Genomic DNA, 13,136 nt, shown 5'->3' on the forward strand with positions numbered 1-13,136 from the left:
CTTTCCCTATTAGTTTTTGTTCTGTTCCTAATAATTTGAATTCCACTGTTTTCATATTTTACTAATTAATTTTCTCACTACTGATACTTCATACAAATTTGAGGTGGCTAGTAGTAGCACCCTTCATTGCAGTCAGGTACTTCTGTGGGGATTCCAAAGCTATCATTATTGAAGAGGCAATATGAGTGATTTTAGTACCTACTATGTCAGGACACAATATTTTAGACTATGAACTAATGCTTCAAGCCTCTAGGGAAGCATAAAGAATCTGGCCTGGGCTGAAAGAATCAGAACCATGAAATGGGAATAATTTTAAAACCGAACGTTTCCATGTTTCCATTAATTCATTATGTTTTGCCTTGAAAAAAAATGGAAAATCAGGTTCAAAGATCAAAGCCCACATAGCTTTCTACACAAACTAGCATTTCATCTAGATTATACATGTAAATAAAATTGCAGCTTGCTCCTAAGACATAAAAAGCAAAGGTCAGATGATGGAAATAAAGGGAAAAACATGTAAATCTGTTTGTTCTGCATTTCTTGGCAGCCAATGTATTCAATATTCTGGTACTTGTTATGCAGAAAAATAGAACTGCCTATTGTGGATAACAGCAAAAAAGGCAAAGGACCATTTCTGTTCCTCTTATAACTCCATCAGTGTCAATGTACTTAAAGTAGGAATTCATCTAACAGGGTTCTTCAAGTAACCACTTGAGGTTCAAGTGGTAACTTCTAATAAGACTCAGAAAAATTATGTTGAATAAGGCTGGCAAAAAAGGTTCAATTAACTCTTTCAGCTGGAAAACTCTAGGACAGGGCAGGCTCTGGAGCACAGTGCTAGGAAGAGCCAAGCTTTGGGAAGGAAGCTAAGGCTGAGGTTTACATAGTCATTGTCTTTGAATTATCAAGGGTCAGAGTGGGGCTGGGTTACCAAATGCCAAAATGGGAGTAAATTTAGATGTTCCCAGCAGTATTTGTATTTTGGGCAGTGAAGCAAGCTCCCTTCTCTCCATCTGGGCTGCACACCAAAGAGGAGAGGCTCTCCTTTCTTCCCCTTCTCATCCTTTTTTGTCATTTTCCTATGCTGAGAGAAAAACAGGGAAACAAATGCAACCAGGGAACTAAGTGTAAATATATACTGGTAAGAGTAAAATTGTAACATGATGTTCTGACTTGTAACTATTGAACTTCACAGTTGCTCTCCATCAACAGTGCAATTGTCCAGGAATGCAGCCTACATAGTTTATTGAATGGCTATCCTAATTTTACCCTCTTCATGGATTTTAGGGGGGAAAATAGTCCTATACTTCCAGATTTTTCTCCTATTTTATTTAGCAGATATATAGACAGCATCTTTAAAACCAATATGGACTGAACTCCTAATTTTTTTCTACCCATACTTAGAGTAAAGAAATGGGGTATCTTTAGTGCTACCTTGAGCTTCTTTTGCCTCTGCTATGCACAACTGGGATAATAATTTGTTCTTTTTTCCATTTTTGTGAAAATTGTATATGGCACTTAATTTTTTTTTCCACAATAAATATCATGTCCCCTGAAAAGTACATCCATGTACTATGTCAGAAAGATGTCATTAAGTTGGCATTGCAGTGAAAAAACTGTTTCGATGGAAACAAATCAGAATTTTAAAAAAACTCACAACCCCCCAGAAATTAAATCCATTAGCAAAACAAGATGTTCTCATTTCTCTTCAAAATTACTTTTTATTTCAATATTTACTATATTTAAATATTGCCAGTTACTGCAAGTATTTTGGAATAAAAGGAATAAAAGTTGATCAGGAAAGACATTTAAAACAGTATTTCATTAAGAAGAGAAATGAGATGCCTCTTTTTTTGACAATTACTTGTAAAGTCTACTCTTCTTTAGAACACAACCCAACTAGAGAGACAGATCATAAGTGATCAATGCCAGTTTCTTATTTTATCAAATACAGTTGTAATAACCTGTTAGGAGGACAGTTTTTGACTAAATTTAATGAACTAACCATTCATCATAAATTCTTATATTGCAGAGAAGAAATTTTTGCCCTGTCATATACTTGTGCTACAAATACCAGGAAAGGGGGGGGGAGGGTGAAGAGGAACTTATGTTCTAGAATATTTATCTCTTTATCTTCTAGTTATTTTCTTAGATAAGGATAGGGAGTAAAACTGAACAATCATACAGGGAAGGAAGAAACCTAATTTTTTTGCAAAGCAAAAAAAGTCTTACTCTGAGAGTGGGATATTTATTACAGCCTCTAGATATATCATCCTAGGTCCAAACTCATTTCTTAGGGTACTTAATTTATTTAATGAAAATATTTATACATTTTACTCTTTTATACAGTCTTCTGCTGTGACTGCATTTATCAGAAAACATGAGATAAATGCAGTAAACAATAATCAACTTTGTCAGTCCTTATTATAACTAAGGTTGCACAACGGTTTCCATTCTAACCATTTTCAACCTCATAGTTTTCTGCTGCTTTCGTTCCTGAGAGGGGAATTTTCCTTACGGTTATTTTTCTTTGGAAAGTCTGAGTAACTTGGCTCCGATATTGCCAAAGATATTGCAAAGAAAATGGGTGTATGTAGACTTACTAATTATAGATATTTTTCTTGTTTTAACAACTCTTCAACATATGCAGCTGCAGGAGGGAGGGAGGTTGAAATATCAGCTATTTCCATACCAAGTCAGCCGTCTTTCTGGGCTACTGTGAATCCATGTTTTGGTTTGTGTGTTATGATCCTCTGGAAAACCATGTGCTGAGCATTCACAGCATAGCTCACATACATCTTCCTCACAGCACTACGTGCTGGGGAGTGCTTTGGTGGGACCAGCATTAATCTTGCATGCAGATATGGGAGGAGGATGAGAAAATACTGCCTGGCCACTGCTGCTCCTCTTGCTCTGCATGTGTGGCTGGCTCCTGTCATGGAGACTGGAGGGTTTAACTTGTGGCCTCCCTGCACCTTCACTGTGTTTTGCTGAAACTCTTCCTTTTGGAAAGTACTTCTTTTTCTAATTAGTGTTAAAATATATATGCCTTTGGGAGCATAGTCAGGCAGCGATTAGTTCAGTGACATGGTGAAGATGTTTTGGGGAAAATAATGAAATGGCTTAAAATAATTTAAATTGACTGATTATTGCGTTGGCTTTTGAAACAATGTTTATCAATGGTTATTAATTTTGCTGGCTGGAAGTGTTTCCCTTTGCTTTGTCATCCTCCCAAGAAGTTGGTTATTCCCACTCCAAAGGAGTAATTTTTGTCAGAGAGGCTGATTGAGATCCTGGACTGTGAGCAACCAAGCTAGTCACAATGTTCTGTATTGTGAATTAACTCTGACAGTGACCTGGACGATTTTAATCCGGAAAAGGAGTTATTTATGAGAAATAACAGTAACATCCAGTACTCATCTTAAAAAAAAAAAAAAAAAAAAGGAAAAAAATTATAAATAAGGGTTTCAAAACAGTTTTATTGCATCATTTGCCTTCCTGCTCATGAGGAGCATGGCATTAGGAATTAGACCCAAAAATACAGAAATCAAAGGATGTTATATTTCTTCTCCTGTTTCCATGCCCAGGATTGCACACTGTGAGCCTGCCTCTCTCCGGGCTGCGGTTGTGCCTCTTGTTCCGACTGCAGCTGGGGCCACCCGTTGTGGCTCAGCTGGGTCAGGCGGCAATTACACCAGTGGCTGTGCTCGCTGACAGTTTTGGGGAGAGGGTATGCTTTGGAGAGGAAGAGGTGAGCTGAGACCTCTTGATGTGGCCGGGCTAGGCAGGCACGACGTCAGTGGGGGGATGCTCTGCAGCCGGCGTCAAACGCCTGCCAGGGGTTGTTTGTGGCAGCAGTCCAGCGAGTGCTGGCTGGCTGGCTCTCCTCCCTAGGCATGCTGGCAGAGCCAAGGAGCAAAATCCTGCCACTGCTGCCAGCACCTCCCTATGCCATCCCTACACTGTGCTGCAGCACAACCCATAGCACAGACTGGTAAGGGATGAAGGCTAAGGAGGAGGAAGAGTTTTACTCAGCTGGCAGTCTGTTCCAGGACCTGCAGGAGGGTCTCCACGACAGTTTTGATTCACAGTGTTGTGGCTGTGCCTTTCATGCATCATCTGTCAAGAGATAAAGAGGAGGAGGAGTGGGATGGTTCTAGGAGTGTGGATCCACTATGGACTTCAATGCTGGAAGAAACCTGGCATAAGATCTAATGAGTGGTTCCCCTGATATTAATACAGAGATATTATCTCTGAAGGAGAGTTTTGTGGTGGTCACAAGGATGCACTAGTGTGGATTTCTGGAGCTGACACCTGCCTATCATACCTTCAGGCCCCAACCCATCCTCTAGGTGCTTTGCTGGGGTCAAAGTCCCAGGACCTGAGGCACTTGGTGCAAACGCTGGAGTGAGGGTATCCCCTTGCCCTTCGTCCCCATCCTGCCAACAGTGTCTGCATGTTCTTGCCATTCTACTGCCATGCAAAGCCTTTTCTCTTGAGGGAGTTTGGTTGTGAGCTGAACATAAAAATGGTAAAAAAGGAAAGAAATGAACCTAAAACTCATCTCCATGGAGAGCTGGAGGACAGAAGGGAAGAAGGAACTCCTAAAATGTGCTTTTCTTAAAAAAAAATTTTATTGTTAGTTGTAGCCTTAGCAAAACTGAGTTATTGTTTGATGGTCCTGATTGAATTTTTTAGTCAGAAATTAAATAAAAGACAGAGTAGGCCCCAGAAGGAATGCTAAGAGAGATTTGGCCATATCCAAATTGTGAGAGTTGCTACAAGGGGCAATGGAAATTCAGTGCAGCTGGTCAACCTAAAAAATAATAACAAAAAACAATACACCTCTGTGTAATAGAATGTATTTCATATGACAAGTATTCCTAAATGCTTTATATAGAATTAAAAACAGATTTAATTTGAAGAACAGGTAATGTTTTTTGTTTAAGGGAAAGAAAAACATAGGACATTAGACTGAACTAAAGCTGGTGTAAATCAAAAAGGGTTCAACTAAAGTCATGTAGCTTAAAATATAGATGCTATAAACTAAGCAGAATTTTATTCTGACCCATAATATTTTACATTTATGATGTGTAATTCTGGCCCTTTGGAGGAGGTAGGTAAAGGATCTCCTCATTATCATTCTATTTCCTTTTCATTCCTAAATTGAGTATATTAATTTCTTGTGTTTCTTCATTTCTTACTCTTGTCTTGACTTCTGTTAGATTCTGCCTTTTCCAAATATTTTCTCTTTTAAAACTTTCAGAGTCAAAGGGGGGAAAGGAAGAGGAATAAAGGTTACTTTTCTTTTACATGTCTTTCCTACCCCCTCCCCAAATCCTCTTCTTCTCCCAAGAAAAGTTTAAAAAGGCCTACAATTAACCTAATGGAACTCCCTGGCAAAGTGAAATAAAGAGATAGTAGAAAAGCAATTAATATTTTGGTATTTTTCAATGAAAATGCCACAAAGTTAAATAATTTTTATGCCTTTTTCTTTTTTGTCAAGAATAACTTGTGAAACTGGAAAAATTCTACAAAACATTGGCTACTTTAAGGCCAATCAATTTTCTCATTAACTTTATAAACAAGTATAATTAAAAGAAACACCAAAGCATTTGTAAAACAGAAATATATGTTTGTAACATTTAAAACTCCAACATTCGTTCAGGGTATGAGTACCTCATTTAAAAATAAAAACAATCTTTACTGTGTGGTGTGTCTTCTCTTCATGGGTGCAAATAAGACAAAATAAAAGCCTGCTTTTCTTACAGAAAGCATGCTAATTAAGCCCAAAAGAGATACAAATGCAAATTTCTCTATTGAAATAAATATGGGGTTTATTGTTAAAGGAGAACTGACTGCTTGTGGCCCAACTGGTGTAGTTCTCAGTGTTTGCACTGGAGGTCTCACTAGCGTTTAATGAGCATGGCCCTCTTGTCTGTCAGGCTTCCATGCATGGGTTGTAACCACCATAGCCTCTTCTTCTGCCTGCTCGAGATCTTCCAGGAGAATTACCAGTTAATGGTGAACATGGAGGTCTTCGAACAACCTGCTTCCTGAGTCAGGACATAAGTCCAGCCTCTGGAGCATCCCAGGAAGATTTGTTGTTATGTGTGCAGTGATCAGGAGCAGGCTCAGTCTCTACAATATGGTTCTTGATGAGAGATTCCTTGTGACCGTTCCCCGTGTTATGCAGCATTTGCCATTGACTGTGGTTTTTTGGAGTAATGCTGCTTCCATTATTCTTTATGATGAGCTCCAAAAACTCCTTTCGGGTGCAAAAAATAGTGTGGCTCTGAAACGTTTGACTAACCACACACAAAGTATGTGGGTCTTAGCTTCTCCAGAATAGGCATCCAAACTTGGTGGAGACTGTCTTCCTGCGTGATCTGTAGTGTGACAGCTTTTGCTTAGTGCACTCCATGCTCTTGACCACTGCTTTTTGTAGCTGGTTCCTCTGGTAGATCCCCCATAGCACTTAAATCTTTTAGAAGTTCTTGGTGCCTCTCAAAATCTATCTTGTAATGTCACAATCATAAATCTGAAAAGCAGAAATGCTTCTTGGCATTTTTTTCTCCATAATTTCTTATTTGAGTAGATATTGTGAAATAAGTCTGTTTCCTTGAAGGACATCAGAGTTGTAGCAATGAGGAGCATAGGAAATCTATTCCACCTTAGTGTGAAAGTCTGTATTTGACCAGTTTGAAGTAGACATGACATGGGTTGAATGCTAGTTAAAAGTGGAGGAAAAAAAACAAAACAAAATTCCCATCACCAAACTACTAAGTAGCTTGTTTCTCTACAAGTATACTTATGTATCATACTTTTGTTAAGGAGGGGCTGGGGGAGGCAGAGAGGAAGCTCCTCCCCAGTACGTATTTAGTGTCCTGCCCATTTACTTCTGATTTTTGTGTTCTTGAGCAGCATGTTGGTCTGGCAGCAACTGCCCTGCAGTGAAGTGGGTTGTTGCTTCCTCTGGGGAGAAGTGTCTGTCATACTAATAAAGAAAAACCTGTTTCCATTTCCTCAGAGATGCTGCAAACTATCTTCCCTTCAGAGCAGTAAGTTACAAGATAGATCTTGCCCTGTTGGGAAGATACCCATTTTCATTCTCACTACATTTAAATTAGTGCCTGGCAACTTAGTTGAATGCAACTGACTGATGAACTTCATACTTAGAAGAATCTGGAGTGATTGAAAAAATGAGTTTGGGGCAGTTGTTCTTAAATATCTGAAAAGCTTTTATCATTCTTCCCAAGTTTTCTTCAACTTTCTAGAACTTATGAATATACAGGGACTTGTAATGTGGCTTGCATTTTCCATTTATTAATTTAACTAATAACTTTAATAAGATATTAACAGATATATATTTAATTAATTTAGACAGATTACTGTCTGATCCCAGAGGTGCTGTGTGCCTCTTTTAATACCACAGATGTCCATTTATTTCAAGAAGAGCTGAATGATATTCGCATGAGGTCATCATATTGCATATTTGTTGTCATGAATTCTCTTTGTATGTCTCATTGATTTTTTTGTTCACTTCGTAATCTTCCGTTACTCCAAGAAATTCTGGTGAAGAATACTCCACCACTGACTTAAAAAGTTGTGTTCCTTCCTGGGTAAAAGAAACATGGGTGAGATAATATCCAAAAAATTATAATTTGAGGGAGGTTGCTATTGCTGTTACCAAAGTTAACAAACATGTCAGTCAGAAGACTCAGAGCCCAGTTAGACATGCCATAAATTCTGAATTTTATAAAGCATTTTGGAAAAGTGGACTGTTTGAAGTGTGAATTAACACACCATCCCATATATTTATCAATATTGCTAACCCACCTATAACTTTATCAAATGTTTAGGATGTTTTGCTTGTCCACTTTCTGCAGCAATCTTGCAAAACCTGCCAACTTGATATTTTTGCAGATTTGGTACCATCCATGAAGCGGGACAGATCAGGGCTTAGGCTCTATGGTGGCATATATAGAGAACACCAGGAAGAGAGAGGTGAATTGTACCTTCAGTGATCTCTGTAGTGTATTTATCCCCAGTAAGAAAACAAAATGTGACTAGGGCAGTCCATGGTAATAGAAAGAGGAAACGCAGGATTGAGTTGTTGTTAGAAACCAGGGAGCTGTTATTGGTTCGTGTTTCTCCACCTCAGCTTGATCCTACGTGAATGGGTGGGTTCATGTTAGCCCTCCTGGAGGTGCATGATGCTGCCTATGCACGTGTGTATATACACCACATATGGATGTTTGAGCAGTGTTTCTTTGTGACTGTGCTTTAACCAAATTTTTTGCGTGAGGATGATGTTTATATGGCTCTCTGCTGACTTTCCATGAAATTACCTGTTAGAGTTTTTCCTCATAGCTGTTTGATTTGGGGTTTGGGAGGGCTGAAACACCATGAGGGCTGGGTGTCAAAAGCCAAGTAAAAAAATGATCAAAAAAGACTTGCTTATGTCACTTTCTGTGAAATTGCAAATTTCTTTCTGATCTTTTAGTAACACTTCCTTACAAATGTCTTCAGGAATTATTGGGGGTGAAGTTAGAAAGGTAATTTTAATTTATTTATGGCTGCACAAAGAAGAAAAAGGAAATGTTGTGAAGAAGGAAAAAACTTACCCAAGGTGGTGTGCTTTCTGAAGCATTCCCTGCAGAGAGCTCTTAAGCCCCCAGAAGGGCTTCTACTCGCTGAGAGGGAGCAGCAACACTGGAAGCTGAAACAATGCCCGACTCCTTCCTGTTTTTTCTTGCCTTAGCAACTGCCTTTTGCACAGCAGTTAATTGAGAGTAAATGAAATTTCAGGTGCACGTTTCTTCTTCCACGCTTTCTGCTGTGTGAAACTGTAGAGTAACTGGAAAGGACTGATAGATTAGAGCGGGACTCTTCAGAGGAGGGGGAAAAACTGAAAATTCTCCGTATTGTTCCCAGACAACGTAATGTTCGTACGCAAACATGTAGGATAGCAAGAACGCTGCTTCTCTCACCATCTTTTGTTCTCTCCACACCCCTTTCACATGTCCAGGGGAAAGACGAGGGCTTGTAGCTGCTCCACTGCAGTAACCAAGTGCCTCACGGTGATGTTCTCTGCTCTGCACTAGATCTTTTGCAGGTAACAGGGAAAAGTTAGGATCTGGGTTTCCCACACTTCTGCTAAATTTATGCTCTGTGTCGCTGTTTACCTTCCTTTTCTGAAATACACCGTTTTGGATGCTGTAGCAAGGAGATGCCCTGAACCATGTGGGTGTAGTTCTTAGCGCTTGGGAGTTTTACAGTAATCAGATGTGTGCTCATACCAAGGAAATTGAGAAGATGAATACAATGTAAGTATGTAATGTACAATTGATGGTGGCACTGTGGCACCGGGAAGGGTCAGGTGTGTGAGCAGTGCAGAGCAGCATTCGTGGCTGGGCACGCCCTTTACATGGGCAGCAGACTCTGCCGGCTCAGGCACCACAGTTGGGGGGATTTGCCTGGCAGCCCCATGCCTTCACATACAAAAACGGGCTTTGCACTTCCCAGCTGTCGGGGAGCTGGAGCATCTCGACAAACGTGTCAGTCTGGCAGCCCGACGCCCGGGAGGGAACTCGTGGGGACTGGCACGGCTGGGCTGAGCCCTTGCCCTGGGGCTGGGCACCGCAGCGGAGCGGAGCGAGCTGCGGCCGGGAGAGAGACCTCCGCCTCGGGGAGACCCCACCGGGGAGACGGGGAGCCTGCCAGGCTGCGGGGAGAAGGGAGCACGGAGGAGACGAAAGTCGCTGTGCGGCGTGTCCCTCCTCGGGGCTGAGGAGGGGCACTCGCTGCTGGCGGCTGTAATAATAATAAGGGGACCAAGGAGAGACTGCGGAGACCACCGAGTGCGACGGGGAGCAGCGCAGGAAGCCCAACGGGGGGTCTGCCTCTCGGGCCGGGTCCCACCGCGAGTGGGGGCCAGTCTCGGGGCTTCCCCACGTCGTCGGATGCTCAGAACCCCTCACGTCCCACCGACCGGGTTGGAGGAGGAGGAGGAGACCGGGTGCTTTCACTCCTGCTGACTGCAGAGGCTGAGGCAAAAGAAAAAGGAGGAGGGGAATAAAAAGTAAAGAGGGGGGAGAGAGTGAAAGAAAACTAAGCCCAGCTTTTGCCGGTGCTGCTTGGATTGGATCTGGTTTGAGTTTCCTCTCTACTGGCTTGTGCAGCAAGAGAGGAGGAGTGGGGGGAAGTAACTCCTCAGTCTTCCTCTGAAGCTTAAGCAAATGTGCTGCTGCCTGCGCTGGCGGGGAGCTGCCCTGGGTGCAGTTGCCTCGCAGCCTATTGCTCTCAATTACTAAAGAATTACCTGGACTTCTCGAGGACCTGGAGGAAAAAGACATCACAGACCTGATAGTTGCTCAGTGCCTGTAGACTTGACACATTTTGTTTTTTTCCTAGGGGATCCTTTTTAAAAATTATTTTTCTCCTCTATTTTTTAGAACAGCATTTCCTTGAGTGTGTGGCATTGAAATCCATTGCTTTGTTAACAACTTTGGGAGATATTTTTAAAAACTTTTTTCCCTCCTCTTCTGTTTTCTTTGAAAAAAAAAAAAAAAAGGCAAAAAAAGAAAGGATAATCATTTTGGGGGAGGGGAGATGATCGTGCTGATGTGGAATAAGTGCTCCTGCTGTCTCCTCTTACTAGCCGCGGTCCTGATCGTGGAGAGCTCCCAGCTAGACAGCTCCAGCTCCAAGGTGAACTCCATCAAGTCCACCCTGATGGGGGAGGCTCCAACTCAGGCAACCAACAGATCTGCAGGCATCCACCAGGGACTGATGCTTGCTAGCAGTAAGAAGGGCAAAATGCTAGAGCAGATGGGAAAACCTCCCAAGCACTATCACCGGCAAGGAGAGGTAGGACATTACTTCATTGCTCAAGTGTCTGTCCATCTGTGTGCTATGTGCGAATAATTGCTGGTCTTCCCTCGCATTGTTTTCAGAGCTTTAAAGTGTTAAATTAATTAATTTACTTCATCAGGGTTGTCTGGGACCATATCATCTCATAATTGGTGTTGAGAACTGTGGGACCATATCATCTCATAGTTGGTGTTAAGAACTCTGCAAGTGGGAGGTGGGAGGTTTTAAATCATTCATCTTTCTCTGCAGGGTTAATAACTGATGGAAGAAAGAGCAATCTAAAAATTATTATCTTCAGCATTTTTTTGTTTGACTCCTTCAAAGGGCTGCTAGAAGTAAAAAAAGAAATTTCTTGTTAACTCTCAGACAGTAAATGAGTTGAATTTGAATAGGTTAGGAAAATTTGAGCATGAAGTAAAAACTGTTCATAGCAATGAAACAAACTTGGTTTTAAAAATCACACCTAGCAAATTGATCTGGTAAAAAAACTTGATGCCCCAGTGGTATAGTTTAAGGTACAGTTATTTGCTTAATATGACAGGAAACAAATTCTAGGTTTTTTTCCAGAATATGCTCCATTGGTTGTGAGAGTTTTGTTTCGTAATGAGAGTTTGAATGTAAAGAAGAGAGAAAAGATTAGAGAAATTTTATGGGAAAAAAAAGACCCTGACTTGCTTGTGTAGTCTTCTTTTGTCTCTACCCTGCCTGAAAACTTGGAAGTCTGATAAAAAGTAGTCTTCATTCAGCTATCTTTGTGGTAAACCATAAAGCAACATTTTAAGCTATCAGTCCTCTTCTTCCCTCTCAAATCTTGACTTGGATGGTATGCATGCTGTACATTGTGATGGTTGAAGGAGGTAGACTTCTTCAGAAAATACAGATTTTATACTACTGGGTATTATTAGGATCTCTAAATACAGCTGCTTTTCATAAGCAACAGTGTAGCAGCAAGGGAGCTGCCAACATTCAGCACTAAAAAGGCAAAATACTCAGTGCCTGAAGGGTCTGTATCTTGCTTACATTTTCCTTAAAGCAGAAGAGAAGCTGAAAATTCAAGTAATTAACTGAATTTACTGAAGTGTTTCACATCAGTTTCCTAATAATTGAATGTTATCATTTGGTTTTATGTGCAGGCGTAATAACAGTAGTGGTAGTTTTGGTTTTTGTGTGTGAGAAATTTGCTTTTAAAATCCTCCAAGCTTTCTTTCCCTTGCCACTCAATTGTTTTATAATTTACCCAGAATTTGGTTGCCTCTCCTTACCTCTCAGCAAAGTTTAGTAACAGATGCTGTAATGAAGTTTCATATTACTAAAGTATCGTGCTCTTTTCTACTTCGCATTGTAACAATTACTATGTTGAATCACCTTCAGGAAATAGAGGAGCCCAATACACCTTCTTCTATGTTCTCCTTGGATTTTCTTTTGTTTTCTATGTATTCACAAAATGTCAATGTACAAGTCCTAGTTTCCCACTGAGTGCTATCAGTCTCATGAGTTTTGGGAGGCTGTGCTGTACAGCCTTTTGCCTTTTCGGGAGGTCTTGCCACCCTCCCCTATGTACATCATCCTCAGCACTTCAATGTGTATTCAGTGGAATGTAATCAGTAATCGATTATAATTCACCCAGTTCCTGAAAAACAAGTTTTACTGCCCACCAGTGGCATTTGCAAGATTTGCCCCTAACTGGCCAGCCTAGACTGGGATTTGCTGGGGACTTCTGGTTACTGGCTTGAACTCACAAGGCACACTTCAAGTGAGAGACAGCACTGTGAGTATCTGTAGTGGTAGAAGAGATGTCATGCATGTTAACATGTCGTGTTTGTAGCACAACCAAAGACTCCCAGAGAACTGGTGGCTTTGACTCCCAGGGAGCGAGGCCTGACCTCCCATCAAGGGCTGTCAGCACTCATTTCACCCTCTCTCCGCGTGACTCCATGCCCGGATCCTGCATGGCCTCACACAGATGTATGTGAAAACGACACAGATTTGATCCCAATAATTGTAGATGCTACTTTCGGCCATCCATCTGAAGCAACACAGTTAACACAGAATCGCAAAAAAAAGAAGAAAAGACAAGTAAAGACAAGAAAACAAAGTGAAAGAAAAGAAGAGAAAGAGAAAAGAAGAGAAGAGAAAAGAAAAGGAAAAAAGAAAAGAAAAAAGAAAAGAGAAGAAAACAAAAGAGAAAATAAAAAAGAAGAGGAAAGAAAAGAAAAAAGAAAAGAAAAGAAAAGAAAAGAAAAGAAAAGAAAAGAAAAGAA

At 40.8% G+C, this 13,136-nt stretch overlaps 1 protein-coding gene across 6 annotated transcripts in view; it reads left to right on the forward strand.

Annotated features, from left to right (window-relative positions):
* DKK2 (dickkopf WNT signaling pathway inhibitor 2) overlaps positions 1–13,136 on the forward strand; it is a 100,050-nt gene that overhangs the window by 46,421 nt on the left and 40,493 nt on the right. For 5 of the 6 annotated variants that reach the window (XM_027636290.1, XM_027636293.1, XM_027636291.1 and 2 more), the window contains one exon: positions 10,664–10,872. In XM_027636290.1, coding sequence (XP_027492091.1) covers positions 10,738–10,872 — 135 coding nt within the window. In that variant the 5' untranslated portion in view covers positions 10,664–10,737. Of the gene's footprint in view, positions 1–10,090; positions 10,873–13,136 lie in introns of those variants that run through there. The other variant, XM_027636289.1, reaches the window with a different exon arrangement.

This window comes from Corapipo altera, unplaced genomic scaffold (genome assembly GCF_003945725.1).
Source record: "Corapipo altera isolate COAL_440 unplaced genomic scaffold, ASM394572v1 22b, whole genome shotgun sequence".
Taxonomy (NCBI): domain Eukaryota; kingdom Metazoa; phylum Chordata; class Aves; order Passeriformes; family Pipridae; genus Corapipo; species Corapipo altera.